The following is a 21401-nucleotide window of genomic DNA, read 5'->3' as shown; positions in this document are numbered from 1 at the left end:
GTAGTAGTAGCAGCAGTAGTAGGACTAATATTAGTAGTAATAGTAGTAGTAGTAGTAGCAGTAGTAGGACTATTATTATTAGTAGTAGTATTAATAGTAGTAGTAGTAGGACTAATAGTAGTAGTAGTATGACTAATATTATTAGTAGTAGTAGTAGTACTAATATTAGTAGTAGTAGGACTAATAGTAGTAGTAGGACTAATAGTAGTAGTAGTACTAATATTAGTAGTAGGACTAGTAGTAGTAGGACTAATATTATTATTAGTAGTAGTAGTAGTAATAGTAGCAGAAGTAGTAGTAGGACTAATATTAGTAGTAGTAGGAGGACTAGTAGTAGTAGTAGGACTAGTTGTAGTAGTAGAATGAGTAGGAGTAGGACTAGTAGTAGTAGTAGTAGTAGGATGAGTAGTAGTAGGACTAGTAGTAGTAGTAGGTCTAGTAGTAGTAGTAGGACTAGTAGTAATAGTAGTAGGACTAGTAGTAGGACTAGTAGTAGTAGTAGGACTAGTAGGACTAGTAATAGTAGGACTAGTAGTAGTAGTAGGACTAGTAGTAGTAGTAGTAGTAGGACTAGTAGTAGTAGTAGTAGGACGAGTAGTAGTAGGACTAGTAGTAGGACTAATAGTAGTAGTAGTAGGACTAGTAGTAGTAGGACTAGTAGTAGTAGTAGGACTAGTAGTAGTAGTAGGATGAGTAGTAGGATAGGATAAAGTAATCCTTCTCACCCCCCCATAAAAGATTTAGATGCACTATTGTAAAGTGGCTGTTCCACTGGATGTCATAAGGTGAACGCACCAATTTGCAAGTCGCTCTGGATAAGAGCGTCTGCTAAATGACTTAAATGTAATGTAAATGTAGAAGTACTAGTAGGACTAGTAGCAGTAGGACTAGTAGTAGTAGTAGTAGTAGGACTAGTAGTAGTAATAGTAGTAGGACTAGTAGTAGTAGTAGGACTAGTAGTAGTAGTAGGACTAGTAGTAGTAGTAGTATGAGTAGTAGTAGGACTAGCAGTAGTAGTAGTAGGATGAGTAGTAGTAGGACTAGTAGTAGGACTAGTAGTAGTAGTAGGTCTAGTAGGACTAGTAGGACTAGTAGTAGTAGGACTAGTAGTAGGACTAGTAGTAGTAGGACTAGTAGTAGTAGTAGTATAATGAGTAGGAGTAGGACTAGTAGTAGTAGTAGTAGTAGGATGAGTAGTAGTAGGACTAGTAGTAGTAGTAGGACTAGTAGTAGTAGTAGGTCTAGTAGTAGTAGTAGGACTAATAGTAGTAGTAGAACTAGTAGTAGTAGTAGTAGTAGTAGGACTAGTAGTAGTAGTAGGACTAGTAGTAGTAGTAGGACTAGTAGGACTAGTAGTAGTAGGACTAGTAGGACTAGTAGTAGTAGTAGTAGTAGGACTAGTAGTAGTAGTAGTAGTAGGACTAGTAGTAGTAGGACTAGTAGGACTAGTAGTAGTAGTAGTAGGACTAGTAGGACTAGTAGTAGTAGGACTAGTAGGACTAGTAGTAGTAGTAGTAGTAGGACTAGTAGTAGTAGGAGACGTACTGTGCTTCGCTGAAGGCCTTCAGGACCTCTCTGTCCAGGTAGCTGGATGTGTAGAGCAGGTCTGGGTCACTGTCCATGCTGTGTAGAGGGGGCCTGGGCCGCTCCTCTCCCTCCAACAGACTCTCCAGAAGGGGGAGCTCTATCAGCTGTAGCAGCCTGAACACCGTCTGCTGGCGCCACACCTCACCCACCACTGAGGAAAACAGGAAGACAAGTCACTATAACGGACACTTTACCACACATACACACTACCAAAGTAACAAACACACACTGATAATCATTCTGGGACACATTTCTATGGACACTTACACTCCTGTGAGAGGCCGAGGTTGATCATCTGTGGGGTGATGGTTGAGGTGATGTTGAGGTTCCCCAACACGTCCTCTAGTGATTTGTCTGTTTTGACCGGAGAGTGGTTGTTGGAGTACTGGTCCTCTTTACTGAGGACAACCATATTGAGAGAAATCAGTGGACATGATGGGGGCCAATCACAGACCTGTTATTACTGGAACTCAAAGGAGTATTTTGAACATGTTCAATCACAGACCTGTTATTACTGGAACTCAAAGCAGCATTTAGAACATGTTCAATCACAGGTGACCAGAATATGTCTACTTAGTGAAAGATGATTTGATGAAATAGGTGGGAAAACACATTTAGCAAAACAAATACTCTCGACCAATATCCTTCCACAATATCCTTCCACAATATCCTTCCACGCTCCTCTTTGGCTTTTGATAGAATCAGTACATTTTACATTTTAAACGCTGTACTTGGTGCAATCTTACTTTTCCTCAAGAGTGAGCTTGGTGTGTTTTTATAGAAAACTCCTTGGGAGCACAGTTCACCTAAACGTGTGGCTCTGACATTTTATCTATCTATCTATCTCTACTCTACTCTACTCTACTCTACTCTACTCTACTCAATTCAAGGGGCTTTATTGTCATGGGAAACATGTGTTAACATTGCCAAAGCAAGTGAAGTAGATAATATACAAAAGTGAAATAAACAATATAAATGAAGAGTAAACATTACAGTTCCAAAAGAATAAAGACATTATAAATGTGATATTATCTATATATATACAGTGTTGTAATGATGCACAAATGGTTAAGGTACAAAAGGGAAAATAAATAAGCATAAATATGGGTTGTATTTACAATGGTGTTTGTTCTTCACTGGTTGACCTTTTCTTGTGGCAACAGGTCACAAATATTGATGCTGTGATGACACACTGTGGTATTTCACCCAGTAGATATGGGAGTTTATCAAAATCAGGTTAGTTTTCAATTTCTTTGTGGATCCATGTAATCTGAAGGAAATATGTGTCTCTAATATGGTCATACATTCGGCAGGAGAAGTGCTGCTCAGTTTCCACCTCATGTTGTGGGCAGTGAGCACATAGCCTGTCTTCCCTTGAGAGCCATGTCTGCCTTCGGCTGCCTTTCACAATAGCAAGGCTTTGCTCACTGAGTCTGTACATAGTCAAAGCTTTCCTTAAATTTGGGTCAGTCACAGTGGCCAGGTATTCTGCCACTGTGTACTCTCTGTTTAGGGCCAAATAGCATTCTAGTTTGCTCTGTTTTTTGTTAATTATTTTCAATATGTCAAGTAATTATCTTGTTGTTTTCTCATGATTTGGTTGAGTCTAATTGTGTTGCTGTCCTGAGGCTCTGTAGGGTGTGTTTGTGTTTGTGAACAGAGCCCCAGGACAAGCTTGCTTAGGGGACTCTTCTCCAGGTTCATCTCTCTGTAGGTGATGGCTTTGTTTTGGAAGGTTTGGGAATCACTTCCTTTTAGGTGGTTGTAGAATTGAACGGCTCTTTTCTGGATATTGATCATTAGCGGGTATCGGCCTAATTCTGCTCTGCATGCATTATTTGGTGTTCTACGTTGTACACAGAGGATATTTCTGCAGAATTCTGCATGCAGAGTCTCAATTTCGTGTTTGTCCCATTCTATAAATTCTTGGTTGGTGAGCGACCTCACAACCATAAAGGGCAATGGGCTCTATAACTGATTCAAGTATTTTTAGCCAGATCCTAATTGGTATGTCCAACTTTATGTTCCTTTTGATGGCATAGAATGCCCTTCTTGCCTTGTCTCTCAGACCGTTCACAGCTTTGTGGAAGTTTATTTTTATTTGACCTTTATTTTACTAGGCAAGTCAGTTAAGAACAAATTCTTATTTTCAATGACGGCCTAGGAACAGTGGGTTAACTGCCTGTTCAGGGGCAGAACGACAGATTTTGTACCTCGTCAGCTCGGGGATTTGAACTTGCAACCTTCCGGTTACTAGTCCAATGCTCTAACCACTAGGCTACCCTGCCGCCCCAGTTACCTGTGGCGCTGATGTTTAGGCCAAGGTATGTATCGTTTTTTGTGTGCTCCAGGGCAACGGTGTCTAGATGGAATTCGTATCTGTGGTCCTGGTGACTGGACCTTTTTTCAATTTAAATGTTACCATTATTTTGGTCTTACTGAGATTTACTGTCAGGGCCCAGGTCTGACAGAATCTGTGCATAAGATCTAGGTGCTGCTGTAGGCCCTCCTTGGTTGGTGACAGAAGCACCAGATCATCAGCAAACAGTAGACATTTGACTTCATATTCTAGTAGGGTGAGGCCGGGTGCTGCAGACTTTTCTAGTGCCCTCGTCAATTCGTTGATATATATGCTGAAGAGGGTGGGGCTTAAGCTGCATCCCTGTCTCACCCCACGGCCCTGTGGGAATAAATGTGTGTTTTTTGCCAATTTTAACCGCACACTTGTTGTTTGTGTACATGGATTTTATAATGTCGTATGTTTTTCCCCCCAACACCACTTTCCATCAATTTGTATAGCAGACCCTCATGCCAAATTGAGTCAAAGGCTGTTTTGAAATCAACAAAGCATGAGAAGACTTTGCCTTTGTTTTGGTTTGTTTGTTTGTCAATTAAGATGGGGGGGTGAATACGTGGTCTGTCGTACGATAATTTGGTAAAAAGCCAATTTGACATTTGCTCAGTACATTGTTTTCTCTGAGTAAATGTACAAGTATGTTGTTTATAATGCAGAGGATTTTCCCAAGGTTGCTGTTGGAGCATATCCCACGGGAGTTATTGGGGTCAAATTTGTCTCCACTTTTGTGGATTGTGGTGATCAGTCCTTGGTTCCAAATATTGGGGAAGATGCCAGAGCTGAGGATGATGTTAAACAGTTTAAATATAGCCAATTGGGATTTGTTGTCTGTATATTTTATAATTTCATTGAGAATACCATCAACCCCACAGGCCTTTTTGGGTTGGATGGTTTTTATTTTGTCCTGTAGCTCATTCAAGGTAATTAGAGAATCCAGTGGCTTCTGGTAGTCTTTAATAGTTGATTCTAATATTTGTATTTGATTATGTATATGTTTTTGCTCTTTGTTATAGAGCCAACAAGATTGGAGAAGTGGTTAACCATACATCTCCATTTTTGATAGATAATTCTTGTTGTTGTTGTTTGTTTAGTGTTTTACAATTTTCCCCAGAAGTGGTTAGAGTCTATGGATTCTTCAATTACATTGAGCTGATTTCTGACGTGCTGTTCCTTCTTTTTCCGTAGTGTATTTCTGTATTTGTTTTGTGATTCACCATAGTGAAGGCGTAGACTTATGTTTTCTTGGTCTCTATGTTTTTGGTTGGACAGTTTTCTCAATTTCCTTCTTAGATTTTTGCATTCCTCATCAAATCATTTGTCATTGTTTTTGATTTTCTTTGGTTTTCTATTTGAGATTTTTAGATTTGATAAGCTGAGGTCAAATATATTGTGAAGATTTTCTACTGCTAAGTTTACACCTTCACTATTGCAGTGGAACGTTTTGTCCAGGGAGTTGTCCAAAAGGGATTACATTTGTTGTTGCCTAATTGTTTTTTGGTAGGTTTCCAAACTACATTCCTTCCATCTATAGCATTCCTTAATATTACTCAGTTCCTTTGGCTTTGATGCCTCATTATTGACTATTGCTCTGTTCAAGTAGACTGTGATTTTGCTGTGGTCTGATAGGGGTGTCAGTGGGCTGCCTGTGAACGCTCTGAGACTCTAGGTTGAGGTCAGTGGTAAAGTAGTCTACAATACTACTGCCAAGAGATAAGCTATAGGTGTACCTACCATAGGAGTCCCCTCTCTCTAGTCTCTCTCTCGCTCTCTCTCTCTCTACCCACACACACACACACACACACACACACACACACGGTCTGCTCGCTCTCTCTACTCTCTCTCTCCACTCTTTCATCTCAGTGAAACAGATTGGAGGCAGCATGTTTTCATGGGTACAGTACTGAGCTGTCACTCAGGACCACTTCACATGGTTAGGGGGAGACCAGAGAGCCACCATGGCCGATGGCCATATCATATGATCATCACACCACTTCAGTTCCCCTTTTGGTCTCAGTGCAGATTTCCGTCCTCTACACTCTAGTTTCCTTTAGTAATTCTTTAGAAAAAAGCCTAAGTTTCATGTAGAATAGCTACTTAATGTTCTACACTCTTAAAGACAGAGGAGAGACACATAGCATCCACAACACAGATTGAAAGCATTGACATCAACTCTTTATGTCTGGACCTCCCAGAATAATGACCAACGGGGCCAAATCTGCAGGCTCTGTGACAAGTTCTCTAAACCCATAATCACTTACAGAACTCTGAGTCAAACCATACAGTCCCTGTCTCACTGCCTAACAAGGAGCTCTCTAACCGAGTGTCTAACTGTGTGTTTGGGTAGAGAGAAGAAATACCCGTTCTTTAATACAGAGCCAAAAATCATAGGAATCATGCAAATTAGGTTTACTGGGACATTATCACAATCATCAGCAAGGAGAGCCTTGATTGGACAACTGAGAAGCACCAATCAGTGAGAGCAAGCACAAGGTCACAGAGGTCATTGGTGAGTTTTAGGATGAAAGCCCTCATAAAAGGAATCCATTGTTAATCCGCTATTTGGGAAGGATTACGAAACATATCAATTCATGAACAAAGCTTTAAACTCAGCCGACCGTACCGTTTGAGAGGTGGGCTGTAGCTGTTCCGGTGTTTGCTCGGCGAGTCGTATCCACTCTCGATGGTGATGGTGCTCGTCGAGTGCGAGCTGGTCATGGTAGTGGGACTAGACGGAAGCGGAAGCAACCGGTACAGACTACAGCTACTGTCCTCGAAGGTGGCACGCCTCTTCTCCTTATTCCCAAATACGTTGGTGCCCACCGCCTCGAACACCCGCGAATCCATCAGGGCCTGGCAGAGGCGTACGGCCTTGGAGCGAGGCACCTCGGCATCGCCGCAGAACCGTGACTGGATGACATGGGCCAGCACCACGTCCACAGCCTCTGACCCCAGGAAACAGTCATGGTAGGTCTTGAGCTTATGACGGTGGCGCTTGACCTGGATGCGCTGCTGGAGGTTGGCGATGATGCTGCTCCAGATGAAGGTGGCCCGGAACGGCTTACCGGCCATGCCCTGCTCTCCTGGGGGAGGGAATAGGAGGACGGGGGGTGAGAGAGCATGAAACTCAGTCAATTCAGCACAGATCACAGTGTTCTAAAGTCCACTCTTTATATCTGAGTAGTAGAATTTACAGAGCTCTTCAACAGCTCAACATCTCCTTTACAGAGGTCTTCAACATCTCCTTTACAGAGCTCTTCAACAGCTCAACATCTCCTTTACAGAGGTCTTCAACATCTCCTTTACAGAGCTCTTCAACAGCTCAACATCTCCTTTACAGAGGTCTTCAACAGCTCAACATCTCCTTTACAGAGCTCTTCCAACAGTTCAACATCTCCTTTACAGAGCTCTCCCAACAGTTCAACATCTCCTTTACAGAGCTCTTCCAACAGTTCAACATCTCCTTTACAGAGCTCTCCCAACAGTTCAACATCTCCTTTACAGAGCTCTTCCAACAGTTCAACATCTCCTTTACAGAGCTCTTCCAACAGTTCAACATCTCCTTTACAGAGCTCTTCAACAGTTCAACATCTCCTTTACAGAGCTCTCCCAACAGTTCAACATCTCCTTTACAGAGCTCTTCCAACAGTTCAAAATCTCATTTAAAGAGCTCTCCCAACAGTTCAACATCTCCTTTACAGAGCTCTTCAACAGTTCAACATCTCCTTTACAGAGCTCTTCCAATAGTTCAACATCTCCTTTACAGAGCTATTCAACAGTTCAACATCTCCAAAGTAAAGAACCTTCTAGGCCAAGAACAATAGCACACTCACCAGCCTTGACATTACACTACATAGCACACACACACACACACACACACACACACACACACACACACACACACACACACACACACACACACACACACACACACACACACACACACACACACACACACACACACACACACCTTGTAATGGCACCATTGGGACTAATGTCCCCCCCCAACCGATCCCCTATAACATACAGACACTCTTCTAACACACACACACACACAAACAGATGTACACACCGCACCCATCCCTCTTCATCCAACTCTGATACAATGATGAGATTGTCAGCCGCATCTCCAGGGCTATCTCAACCACAATGATGAGATTGTCAGCTCCAGGCTGATCCATCCCAGCATGCTCTTTCCTATCCAGCCACATCAACAGGATGGGCCGTATCCCACACACACACACACACACACACACACACACACTCACTCACTGAACGTCATCAGATCGCACCAGTGAGGCTAATCATTTCAAACTCATCAAAAAGATGAGAGATGTTGAGGGAAAGGGGCTGGTGAAGTCCTCGTTGAGATGTTGAGGGGAAGGGGCTGGTGAAGTTCTCGTTGAGATGAACGTGAGGCACAGCTTGCCTACCCCACTGCTGTCATTGGTTTTGCTGGGGGTTGTGGAAGGGAAAGGGTGTGTGTGTGTGGGGGGGTTGTGGAAGGAAAGGGTGTGTGTGTGGGGGGGTTGTGGAAGGAAAGGGGTGTGTGTGGGGGGGGTTGTGGAAGGAAAGGGGGTGTGTGTGTGGGGGGTTGTGGAAGGAAAGGGGGTGTGTGTGTGGGGGGGGTTGTGGAAGGAAAGGGTGTGTGTGTGTGGGGGGGGGGTTGTGGAAGGAAAGGGGTGTGTGTGTGGGGGGTTGTGGAAGGAAAGGGGGTGTGTGTGTGTGTGGGGGGGGTTGTGGAAGGAAAGGGGGTGTGTGTGTGGGGGGGTTGTGGAAGGAAAGGGTGTGTGTGTGTGGGGGGGGGGTTGTGGAAGGAAAGGGTGTGTGTGTGTGTGGGGGGGGGGTTGTGGAAGGAAAGGGGTGTGTGTGTGGGGGGGGTTGTGGAAGGAAAGGGTGTGTGTGTGTGGGGGGGTTGTGGAAGGAAAGGGTGTGTGTGTGTGGGGGGTTGTGGAAGGAAAGGGGTGTGTGTGTGTGTGGGGGGTTGTGGAAGGAAAGGGTGTGTGTGTGGGGGGGGTTGTGGAAGGAAAGGGTGTGTGTGTGTGGGGGGGGTTGTGGAAGGAAAGGGTGTGTGTGTGGGGGGGTTGTGGAAGGGAAAGGGTGTGTGTGTGTGTGGGGGGGGGGTTGTGTTTTTTTTTTTAGGTCTGTGCGAAGCTTTTATTCCTCCCCCAGCGGGAACCATTTAAAGACTGGTAAGCAAATGTTAGCGCAGTGTTCAGGAAGGAGCTGAGAATAGAACACTGGGGACTGAACCTCTTCAATCACTTCCTCACAGCACCACTACAGACTCATATGACATCACAACCTGATAAAGACCATTATGACCCCAAAACACACCGTGCCAGACGGCACCAGACGGAGTAGGATAAAGTTGCTCCTAAGATGATCTAACATCAGTTTTACATTTTCACCCTTAATGGTTAAGGTTATGATTTGAGGATGGTAATCTGATTCTAGATCTGTGTCAAAGGGCACCTCCCACCTGGAGCGTAGTTAGCAGGCAGTGAGCAGACATTCACTTTCCTTTCATTGACGTAACAAAACAGGTCCATAAGGAAGAAGGTGTGTGCTGGATGTCTCCTATTTCCATGAACCACAGGTTAATGTGTCCCATTAATGTCAAACACAGTTTCCCTCTTCGGACGGCACTCCGACAACACAATATCCTGTACCGCTTGGAAGGTTTTGCATATTACTGATGTAACCAATAAACTATGTTGTAACAGGCAGCGTCCAGTCACTACAGCTGTTTGACAGGCAGCTGATAGCCTGAATAACAGCACAACTCTGGATAAAATAACAATAAAAAGATTTTAGCCTGACATGACCATCACAGCATGGTAGATAACCTGACAAGACCATCACAGCATGGTAGATAACCTGACAAGACCATCACAGCATGGTAGATAACCTGACAAGACCATCACAGCATGGTAGATAACCTGACAAGACCATCACAGCATGGTAGATAACCTGACAAGACCATCACAGCATGGTAGATAACCTGACAAGACCATCACAGCATGGTAGATAACCTGACAAGACCATCACAGCATGGTAGATAACCTGACAAGACCATCACAGCATGGTAGATAACCTGACAAGACCATCACAGCATGGTAGATAACCTGACAAGACCATCACAGCATGGTAGATAACCTGACAAGACCATCACAGCATGGTAGATAACCTGACAAGACCATCACAGCATGGTAGATAACCTGACAAGACCATCACAGCATGGTAGATAACCTGACAAGACCATCACAGCATGGTAGATAACCTGACATGACCATCACAGCATGGTAGATAACCTGACAAGACCATCACAGCATGGTAGATAACCTGACATGACCATCACAGCATGGTAGATAACCTGACAAGACCATCACAGCATGGTAGATAACCTGACATGACCATCACAGCATGGTAGATAACCTGACATGACCATCACAGCATGGCAGATAACCTGACAGACCATCACAGCATGGTAGATAACCTGACATGACCATCACAGCATGGTAGATAACCTGACATGACCATCACAGCATGGTAGATAACCTGACATGACCATCACAGCATGGTAGATAACCTGACATGACCATCACAGCATGGTAGATAACCTGACATGACCATCACAGCATGGTAGATAACCTGACATGACCATCACAGCATGGTAGATAACCTGACATGACCATCACAGCATGGTATATAACCTGACATGACCATCACAGCATGGTAGATAACCTGACAAGACCATCACAGCATGGTAGATAACCTGACAAGACCATCACAGCATGGTAGATAACCTGACAAGACCATCACAGCATGGTAGATAACCTGACAAGACCATCACAGCATGGTAGATAACCTGACATGACCATCACAGCATGGTAGATAACCTGACAAGACCATCACAGCATGGTAGATAACCTGACAAGACCATCACAGCATGGTAGATAACCTGACAAGACCATCACAGCATGGTAGATAACCTGACAAGACCATCACAGCATGGTAGATAACCTGACATGACCATCACAGCATGGTAGATAACCTGACAAGACCATCACAGCATGGTAGATAACCTGACATGACCATCACAGCATGGTAGATAACCTGACATGACCATCACAGCATGGCAGATAGCCTGACATGACCATCACAGCATGGTAGATAACCTGACATGACCATCACAGCATGGTAGATAACCTGACATGACCATCACAGCATGGTAGATAACCTGACATGACCATCACAGCATGGTAGATAACCTGACATGACCATCACAGCATGGTAGATAACCTGACATGAACATCACAGCATGGTAGATAACCTGACAAGACCATCACAGCATGGTATATAACCTGACATGACCATCACAGCATGGTAGATAACCTGACATGACTATCACAGCATGGTAGATAACCTGACATGACCATCACAGCATGGTAGATAACCTGACATGACCATCACAACATGGTAGATAACATGACATGACCATCACAGCATGGTAGATAACATGACATGACCATCACAGCATGGTAGATAACCTGACAAGGCCATCACAGCATGGTAGATAACCTGACATGACCATCACAGCATGGTTGATAGCTGCTTAAATGACTAACAAAGAACCCCCAGGCTGATATTGATGACAATGTCATAGCAGCCTAATGTAGGCCTGGAAAAAGACATGAGGGTGAAATACAATTACACAGGATTACAAGACATCCATTGGTTTAACACCCAGAAAACCCCATTACTGGATAAATTACTGTAAACTGCATTAGAGTGGAATCCTTCATTTGGGGGTTAAGAAAGCGGTATTAGAGGGCGACCATCTGGAAAAACCGTCTGGGGATCCTGGTACAGTAATCCGGATCTGCTCAACGTCAGCATCACTCGAGTTGAGGAGTTCACGGGGTCGATGTGCGGATGAAAACAATCCTGGGAATCGGAATGGTCTGTCACCTCGGTTTGCCCGCCCCAACTGAGATTGGAGCCAGTTTGCATAGCTGTCGCCAAACATCCCACTTCCCCTCCCTCCCCCAGTCCCCAGCTCTCCTTCTCTCCTCTCGCGGGCGCGTTGCATCAGGGGGGAATTCGCTCTATTCGGTCAAGGGCAACAGAGAGCGGTGTGTTTGCACACCATGCAGGTAAATAATCCCAATGGGAACAGTATCACCGCATACTTGCTCCCAAATGGAACGCGTTGATTTGTGGATTGATAGGGGAGACTATCTGCTGTAGCCGGAAGTGTACCTATTGGAAATAATTAGGCTCAGGTAGAAGACCTTGTAGTTTTACATGATTCTTTTCACGATGTTACTTTTTTTATAACCTATTAGGAAGAATATTTCGAAGAATGACAAAAAGCAACAGGCATCAGACAGAAAGTAAACTAGGCTTGGTTCTGTGACGTTCATTCCTCTACGCGCTCAGAATAGTCACAACTGATAGAGCCTGAAGGAAACTACTAACGTGCATCTAAAACCCATGCAGTTTGAATTTGAGTCTAAATACCTCTCACTGCAGATTATGCCTATAGCCTACAAGAGCTGAGAAACTGCACTGCCATAAATCATTGGAATCAGAAATACTGTTGTTCCTCCGAAGAAAAAAGACTCTGAAAGTAGCCTAATAATGTATATAGCTATATGGTAATGAATTAATTATTTAAAAATATGAACTGTTAATTGTTACATTAGGAAACAATATATACAATGTTGAGCAATTACAGGCTATATAGTTTAGTTGACTGGGATGTGACCCATCTAGGTTACACCTAAAAACGGAGCCATAGGCTTATAGAATACATTTAAACTATAAATCATTTGGATCTATTCAGCTCCATGGCCTAAACAGTTATGTATTGACACAAACTATAGCCAAATAAAATCACTTTCTCTAACATTTTCTGATAGGCTTACTGGAAAACAAAACAAAAGCTGTGACATGATTTCGTAATAAATAAATAAACATTTCAAAGTTATCAATAAGGATGACATATTTTATTAGGCCTACCTCGTGGTTTGTGCAGCATGAAAACAGTTCCCGGAGCGCTAAACGGCTACCTCTCTTCTCCACGGTATCATTTGGCTCCTACTACTAACGTCTGTCCTCTTGCTTCTCCGAAGTCCCTTCTCGCACCACAGTGACGTAACTGCAGTCGACCCGAAACCGCCTCGCTCGCTATACGTTATTCAGGACGATTACAACGTTAAATAACGCCTCCACCTCAAACCTCATTTACATGATAAGTATTTCGCTTTTTAGACATTTAGAATATGAAAAGACCGAGAATATGTTAAGTGTTACATTTCCCCCTTAATCTCTCTGTCTCCCCCTCTTGGTCTCTCTCACACTTTCGCGCGCGCACACACACACACACACACACACCATTCATTTTATAGGCTTCGAATTCTTTAACAGAGACCAAAGGTTTATACCCTTCAGCTGTTTACATGTTCTGAATTGACATCTTACATTTAGCTTATCACATGTCAATTACAGGGACATGTTTGATCAGCAGTTAACCAGGCAATAAACGATTGTTAGGCTACCTCCTAAAGAATTCCCATCAGCATGACTCAGATCTGAAAATTCTCTAAAGGTATTTCCTAGAACAGAGAAATCACAGCTGTAGCTAGCTTCAGTCACATTCAACCAGTGAACCACATTCACTCCTCCTGGATATTCTTTGGTTATGACACCATAAAGGCAATCCATTCAAATGTCAAAAGACAGAGGCAAAATCTGTGCAGAGGTTGTCTACAGTCTCCAGGCTCTGTGGTGCTCCCTCTCCCAGCCTCACCTTGTTAAACATACAGTAGAAAACCGCTGATAGCAGAGCAGCTGATAGAAAGAAAGCACTATTTTTCTTTGACGGCGCGTAGGGAGGAGAGTGGAGGCATGTGAAACAGTTGGATGTCAACCTGCTCTGTGTGTTTTTATAAGGCCATTTACTTCTACTGAGTGGAGAGAGAGAGAGAGAGAGAGACAGAGAGAGCGAGACAGACAGAGAGAGAGAGAGAGAGAGACTATGGGTGAAGGAGCAATGGCTCCTCTTGCAGCCAAATATGTATTTTCCTGCCATAGCCTGAGGGACACTGAATAATAACATCTGCATAGTAAACAGTAACTTACTTATTATTACTATTATTGTTATGACTATAATTATTCATGTTTATCATTCCAAATATGGGTGGTAATGGTAGTGATAACAGTTTAGTGATGGTAGTAGTAGTCGTAGTAATGATGATTGTAGTTGTAGTACTGATATAAAGAAGAAGATGACAGTTATTTAGTTATAAGTTAGTTATAGTTTCATTTTCCATAATTTGATTTTATATTTATTACATTTCTACTATTGACTGTTACCAGTCAATTAGGTGACAGGGATAATTAGGTGACATTAGGTGACTCTTGTTATTATTTTTCTATTTAATTTTGTATTATTATTTACTACCATTTTATATTATTATTTGCTATCATTTATAATTTTGTTACAATGTATATTGTATACATTGTTGCTTTGGCAATATTGACACAATGTTTTTCATGAAAATAAAGCAGCTTAAATTTGACTAAGTGAGAGACAGAGACAGACAGACAGACAGAGAAAGAATTGAATTGAAAGAGAGAGCAGGAGGATTACAGTGGGAGGATAGTTACTGAGGAGTGGAGACAGAGAGAAGTCCTTTTTTTATTTATTCTTATTTAACCAGGGAAGTCCGTTAAGAACACATTTTTATTTACAATGACAGCCTACCGGGGAACAGTGGGTTAACTGCCTTGTTCAGGGGCAGAACAACAGATGTTTATTTACAATGACAGCCTACCGGGGAACAGTGGGTTAACTGCCTTGTTCAGGAGCAGAACAACAGATTTTTTAGCGGTCGTCAGCCCTGGAATTCGATCCAGCAACCTTTGGGTTACTGGCCCAATGCTCCAACCACTTGGCTACATGCCCCCCCAGGTCCTAAAGTCCTAAAGACTTGGATTGGAGTCCTAAAGCCTTGGGTTGCTGACTGAGTGAGAATGACCCCTTATTCAGACCCTCCAAATCCTGTGGTAGATGGATTCATGACCACCACAGTCATGATATTGTAGCAAATTTATATACTGTACTCAATACCATCTATTGTATCTTGCCTATGCCGCTCTGTACCATCACTCATTCATATATCTTTATGTACATATTCTTTATCCCCTTACACTTGTGTCTATAAGGTAGTAGTTTTGGAATTGTTAGCTAGATTACTTGTTGGTTATTACGGCATTGTCGGAACTAGAAGCACAAGCATTTCGCTACACTCGCATTAACATCTGCTAACCATGTGTATGTGACAAATAAAATTAGATTTGATTAGATTTGAATTTGGGCAGTAGCCCCGACCGGGAATCGAACCCCAGTCCAACAACTGTCAACACAACACCTTAGTCAACAGATCTGAACCTCTCAACAAAGATCACCAGGGGTTGGGTTAAGGTCCCTCCACACTTCTCTATACCAAGTCTTAACCCAACACCTAGCTATGTGTGCATGTGAAGGTTGATACACTATGATATAGTCCTATAGGTGATGTGAGGTTGGAGGTCAGAGTGCATTAAGGAGGCATCGTAACAAGCTGGTTACAATGGAATTGCCTCAGCTTTGTGTTACTATGACGTCAGTAACAGATGACTGTCTCTACAGCCCACTTCATGTCCATCATTCTCCCTACAACCCTTCTATAAGCTCCTGCAGCCATGTCATGTTCACCTTTATGCTGTTGACATCAACAGTTACTAACATGTGGGGTAGGTGCCAGGGCCGAGTGGTCACCCAAAGTAACACGTTACTGAAACAGAAGCAGCAGTCTCATGCATAACACAGCACACACACACAGTGAGAGAGAGACTACTTGCACATCGTTACGACACTGTATATAGACATAATGACATTTGAAATGTCTTTATTCTTTTGGAACTTCTGTGAGTGTAACGTTTACTGTTCATTTCACTTTTGTTTATTATCTACTTCAATTGCTTTGGCAATGTTAACATCTGTGTCCCATGCCAATAAAGCCCTTGAATTGAATTGAATTGAGAGTGAGAGGGAGGAGGGGCCGAGGACACAGATCTGAAACGTAACACCTGTGCACAGACACCCTCCGGTGGCAAAGCCTCCATAATGATGTGGCTAAACACAGCCCTTATGTTGTCTACAGTTTAGTAAACATTCATTGTGGTCGGAATCTCATGATTGTTTGGCAAATTGTCAGAGGCCACACAGACTCACTCACGCACATGCAGGAAGGCAGGCACGCACGCACACACACACACACCCACCCACGCAGAACACACACACACACTTCATCCAGTCTGAAAGGTATAGATCCAGTCTGAAGGGGATAGATCCATTCTGGAGGGGATAGATCCTATCTGAAGAGGATAGATCCAGTCTGAAAGGTATAAATCCAGTCTGAAGGGGATAGATCCTGTCTGAAGGGGATAGATCCAGTCTGAAGGGGATAGATCCAGTCTAAAGCGTATAGATCCAGTCTGAAGCGTATAGATCCAGTCTGAAGGGCATAGATCCAGTCTGAAGGGGATATATCTAGTCTGAAGGGGATAGATTCTGTCTGAAGGGGATATATCCTGTCTGAAGGGGATAGATCCTGTCTGAAGGGGATAGATCCTGTCTGAAGGGGATAGATCCTGTCTGAAGGGGATAGCTAGTCTGAAGGGGATAGATCCTGTCTGAAGGGGATAGCTAGTCTAAAGGGGATAGATCCTGTCTGAAGGGGGTAGCTAGTCTAAAGGGGATAGATCTAGTCTGAAGGGGATAGATCCTGTCTGAAGGGGATAGATCCTGTCTGAAGGGGATAGATCCTGTCTGAAGGGGATAGATCCAGTCTGAAGGGCATAGATCTTGTCTGAAGGGGATATATCCTGTCTGAAGGGGATAGATCCTGTCTGAAGGGGATAGCTAGTCTGAAGGGGATAGCTAGTCTGAAGGGGATAGATCCTGTCTGAAGGGGATAGATCTAGTCTGAAGGGGATATATCCTGTCTGAAGGGGTTAGATCCACAGACTGAGATCCTCACTGGAGAGCCCCCATTTCTATAGAAATATAATCCATTGTCATGGAAATGATGATGCATTAAGGTGATATATTGAACTCAAGGCATACAGTTCGTCATGAGTACTGAGAGGAAGACTGAACATTACAGGTCATCTCTCAAAGACACAATGCTGGAGAAGAATAAAGAAGGCAACTGTGGAAACCGGTCTAACAGAGGATGGTTACATTCTCCAACATTATGTGTGTATGTGTGTGTGTGTGTGTGTGTGTGTGTGTGTGTGTGTGTGTGTGTGTGTGTGTGTGAGTGAGTGAGTAAGAGAGGGTGTGTGTGTGTTGGAGTGTGTATGTGTGTGAGATAGAGAGACAGAGACAGAAAGTATGTGTGTGGGGGGTGCATTTGCTTGAGTCTCCTCCCTGTCCCTGTCACCTAATTTCCTAGATGATTATAGATAAAGAAAAATATTTTTTTAACTTTCTAGAGAAGAGAGAAAGAGATAAGATACATTCAGAGACACATCTTTAGACATTCTACAGAAGCACACATTCTGGGAGGTCACATTCAGATTAAACAGTTCCCAGAGCAGTAACTGTTAACCCCTAACCATAAAACACAATGTAACACGCCTATAAGCAGAACAATACAGACTGATCCACGGTGTGACTAAATACAGACCAGAGAGAATTCACATGAAAGACAAAGCTCAGGACGATGTCAAACGCTATAAATGAAATTCCACAACTCCCCTGAAAACTAACAACAGAAACCCCAAAAAAGAGCTGACTGGAAGTCTTAAACTTCTAAAATAGGACTCAAGGCAGTGTTGGAGCACTCACTAAGCATGTTGAGAACATAGAACTAAAACTCACTAAGCATGTTGAGAACATAGAACTAAAACTCACTAAGCATGTTGAGAACATAGAACTAAAACTCACTAAGCATGTTGAGAACATAGAACTAAAACTCACTAAGCATGTTGAGAACATAGAACTAAAACTCACTAAGCATGTTGAGAACATAGAACTAAAACTCACTAAGCATGTTGAGAACATAGAACTAAAACTCACTAAGCATGTTGAGAACATAGAACTAAATCTCACAAAGCATGTTCAGAACATAAGCATGTTCAGAACATAGAACTAAAACTCTCAAAGCATGTTCAGAACACAGAACTAAAACTCACTAAGCATGTTAAGAACATAGAACAATAATGATTATATTTCTATGGATGAGATTAACTGATCACAGCTTCATTAAAAAGTACCCGCAAAACACCAGTCTCAATGATCAATTAGCCTTTTTAAAATGATAACTTGGATTAGCTAACACAACGTGCCATTGGAACACAGGAGTGATGGTTGCTGATAATGGACTTCTGTACGCCAATGTAGATATCCCATTAAAAAAAAAAATCTGCCGTTTCCAGCTACAATAGTCATTTACAACATTCACAATGTCTACACTGTATTTCTGATAAATATGATATTATTTTAATGGACAAAAAAATTTGCTTTTCTTTCAAAAACAAGGACATTTCTAAGTGACCCCAAACTTTTGAACAGTCGTGTACCTATATAGGTATATGATATATTGTATGCTAATGAGAAACCTTTATACACACACAGGATTACCTATAACATAATCTAATAGACTAACTCACCACAAATGTGCTAATCCAAACAGCGCTATCAAGAAGGTCCAAATGTAGTTACAGGAGAATATTACACTTGAATTCAGACCTGTCTCTTTTCCGTACCGACTATCAATGTCAAGCCTGAAGCGTGGAAACCATGCAGGTTGGCATTTATTGGGATGACTCGTGTAATGGAGGCAGCTCTGCAGAGTGGTCACTCGCTGGCACAGTCACAAAGTCATAAAATCTGATTTTAAACCTTACCCTAACCTTAACCACACTGCTAACCCTAATGATGGCTAACCATAACCTTAAATTATCACCAAAAAGCTAATTTTAGTTATCATGAATTTTTACAATATCGGCAATTTTGACTTCGTGGCTGGCCAATCTGGCATGAAACCACTCAGTGCTGCCTCCAGGGCAAGACTCATGACAATAAATGTCAACCTGCGAAAAACATCCACATAAAAAACTGGTTCTACTGCTCTCCTTAGCCCTGTTTATACCTGGTGCTAACATTCGTTCTATGTCCTGATCTTGTCCAAATTCTCATTGTCCCCACATTAGGCGATTAAAAGACACATTCATCCGATTGTGATCAGATCTTCCTGACCTCCGGTTCTGGATGGTCAAACCATTTAAATTATCATTATACCAACCACTAAAATCATTGACAGGAAGCACCATTGACCTAAGTCTTATGGCACCAGTAATTGCCTTAAATTCAATAAATTCATAATATTTTGAAAGAATTTCTGTCAAATATCAGGTCACAATGTGGACACAGTGGACAGATGATACACATTTTAACACCATGTGTAGACGCAACAAAACTTGATCAGAAAGACATTGGATCATATTCATCTGATCACGAAACTCACATGTTAGCGCAAGGTGTAAACGAGGCTCTGTTCAGATGTAATTGTGTTTCTTAAACCAGCCATCAGTACTGACTGTACAAAACATTAGGAATACCTTCCCCCCTTTTGCCCTCAGAACAGCCTCAATTCGTTGGGGGCATGGACTCTACAAGGTGTCGCTCCATAGGGATGCTGGTCCATGTTGACTCCAATGCTTTCCACAGTTGTGTCAAGTTGGCTGGATGTCCTTTGGGTGGTGGACCATTCTTGATACACACAGCACACTGTTGAGCGTGAACGACCCAGCAGCGTTGCAGTTCTTGACACACTGAAACCGGTGCGCCTGGCACCTACTACCATACATCGTTCAAAGGCACTTAAATCTTTTGGCCCATTCACCCTTTGAATGGCAAACATACACAATCCATCTCTCAGTTGTCTCAAAGCTTGAAAATCCTTCTTTAACTTGTCTTCTCCCCTTCATCTACAATGATTGAAGTCGATTTCACAAGTGACATCAATAAGGGTTCATAGCTTTCACCTGGTCAGTCTATGTCATGGAAAGAGCAGGTGTTCCTAATGTTTTGTACACTCAGCGCATCATAGCTGCAAAACAGAAGACAATTCTCACACACACACACACAAACACACCTCTCCTCTCTTTCACACACCTCACGTGTACACACACATGCACACATACACCTGTGCTGAAATGTCACCAAACAGATATTTGGTTAATACACTTAGAGAACTAGTCCACAAGGTGAAAGCAATGTAGGCTCTCCGCTTTCAGTTCCTGTTCTGGGAAAATTAACCAACTTTATTTCCTTGACTTTCTCCTTCAAACTTATCACACACGCAATGTCAGAGGAGAATGATTGCTTTAGGGCTGATGTGGTTATTAATTAGCTAAATGTATTTGGTTAGCGATTGTTCCCGGTTTCTTGGTTAAATTCAGAGGAGGCTGGTGGGAGGAGCTATACGGGCTCATGTAATGGCTGGAATGAAACCATGTGTTTGATACCGTTCCGTTGATTCCATTACAATGAGCCCATCCTCCTATAGCTCCGCCCACCAGCCTCCTCTGGTGGATTGCAGTCTACTCCCTCATTCAGTGTGAGGACAGATTATCTAGATGGACTCACTGTTTATGACCAACATGAGTCTCTTCTCTATTAGGATACAGTGTTCCCATGACACAGTGGGTACATGGGACATCATCAGCACATCATCAGACTGGCATCTCCATGTAAACAAATTCCCCTTAGTATAGAAACCAGCTCATTTTCACCCAGTCTCAATGCATTCCACTCTGTTCATCTCCCACATATCAAACTATGTATCAATATTCATATGCTTTTCAGCTGTAGGTCTAGAACAATGGTTTGTGTTCCACAAGCCCAGCGTCTCTCCCAGTGATTCCCGCACTGGAATCCCAAACGCCCCACACCCCACCCAGAGGACAGGGCCCTCCTTCACAGGGCCGTGGTGGGAGAACAGTGGTGCTTTTGTCTTGGGGAGGGTACAGGGGAACGTTTTCTGCATTGTGGTCGTCTGGACAGTCATATTTTATTCAACAGGCCGCTGGCTCTTGGCGGAGGCTAGGACACAGGTCACAATGTCAGCCGTCCATTGTCAGAGGGAATAGTCTGTTCCAAGACAGGGTGAGCAGCATCAGTCTGATCTTCCTCCCTCAGTGTGTTCTCTCTCTGTAAGCTATAGAACATCTGTCACATAGTGGACACGCAGACAAAGACAGACGGACACCATATTCCCCTTTTCTCCCTCCCTGGCTCTCTCTATATCTCTCACTCCCTGGCTCTCTCTATATCTCTCCCTCCCTGGCTCTCTCTATATCTCTCCCTCCCTGGCTCTCTCTATATATCTCCCTCCCT

At 43.0% G+C, this 21401-nt stretch overlaps 2 protein-coding genes across 3 annotated transcripts in view; both read right to left on the bottom strand.

Moving 5' to 3' along the window:
• Positions 1–1459, bottom strand: part of LOC135565221 (mucin-2-like) — a gene marked incomplete at both ends in the record, with an annotated part of 4981 nt that extends 3522 nt beyond the window's left edge. Inside the window, one exon of the mRNA XM_065011285.1 lies at positions 901–1459. Within this exon, the coding sequence (XP_064867357.1) occupies positions 901–1459 (559 nt within the window). The remainder of the gene's footprint in view (positions 1–900) is intronic.
• depdc7a (DEP domain containing 7, paralog a) overlaps positions 1–18758 on the bottom strand; it is a 27336-nt gene extending 8578 nt beyond the window's left edge. The window contains exons 1-4 of one of the 2 annotated variants that reach the window (XM_065012283.1): positions 18671–18758; positions 6564–7023; positions 1855–1985; positions 1546–1738 (exon numbers count right to left, since the gene is read on the bottom strand). In XM_065012283.1, the coding sequence (XP_064868355.1) occupies positions 1546–1738; positions 1855–1985; positions 6564–7012 (773 nt within the window). In that variant the 5' untranslated portion in view covers positions 7013–7023; positions 18671–18758. Of the gene's footprint in view, positions 1–1545; positions 1739–1854; positions 1986–6563; positions 7024–12967; positions 13275–18670 lie in introns of those variants that run through there. The other variant, XM_065012282.1, reaches the window with a different exon arrangement.
• Between the last annotated feature and the right edge of the window lie 2643 nt (positions 18759–21401).

This window comes from Oncorhynchus nerka, linkage group LG27 (genome assembly GCF_034236695.1).
Source record: "Oncorhynchus nerka isolate Pitt River linkage group LG27, Oner_Uvic_2.0, whole genome shotgun sequence".
Lineage (NCBI taxonomy): Eukaryota > Metazoa > Chordata > Actinopteri > Salmoniformes > Salmonidae > Oncorhynchus > Oncorhynchus nerka.
This window is presented reverse-complemented; position numbering and strand designations above follow the sequence as displayed.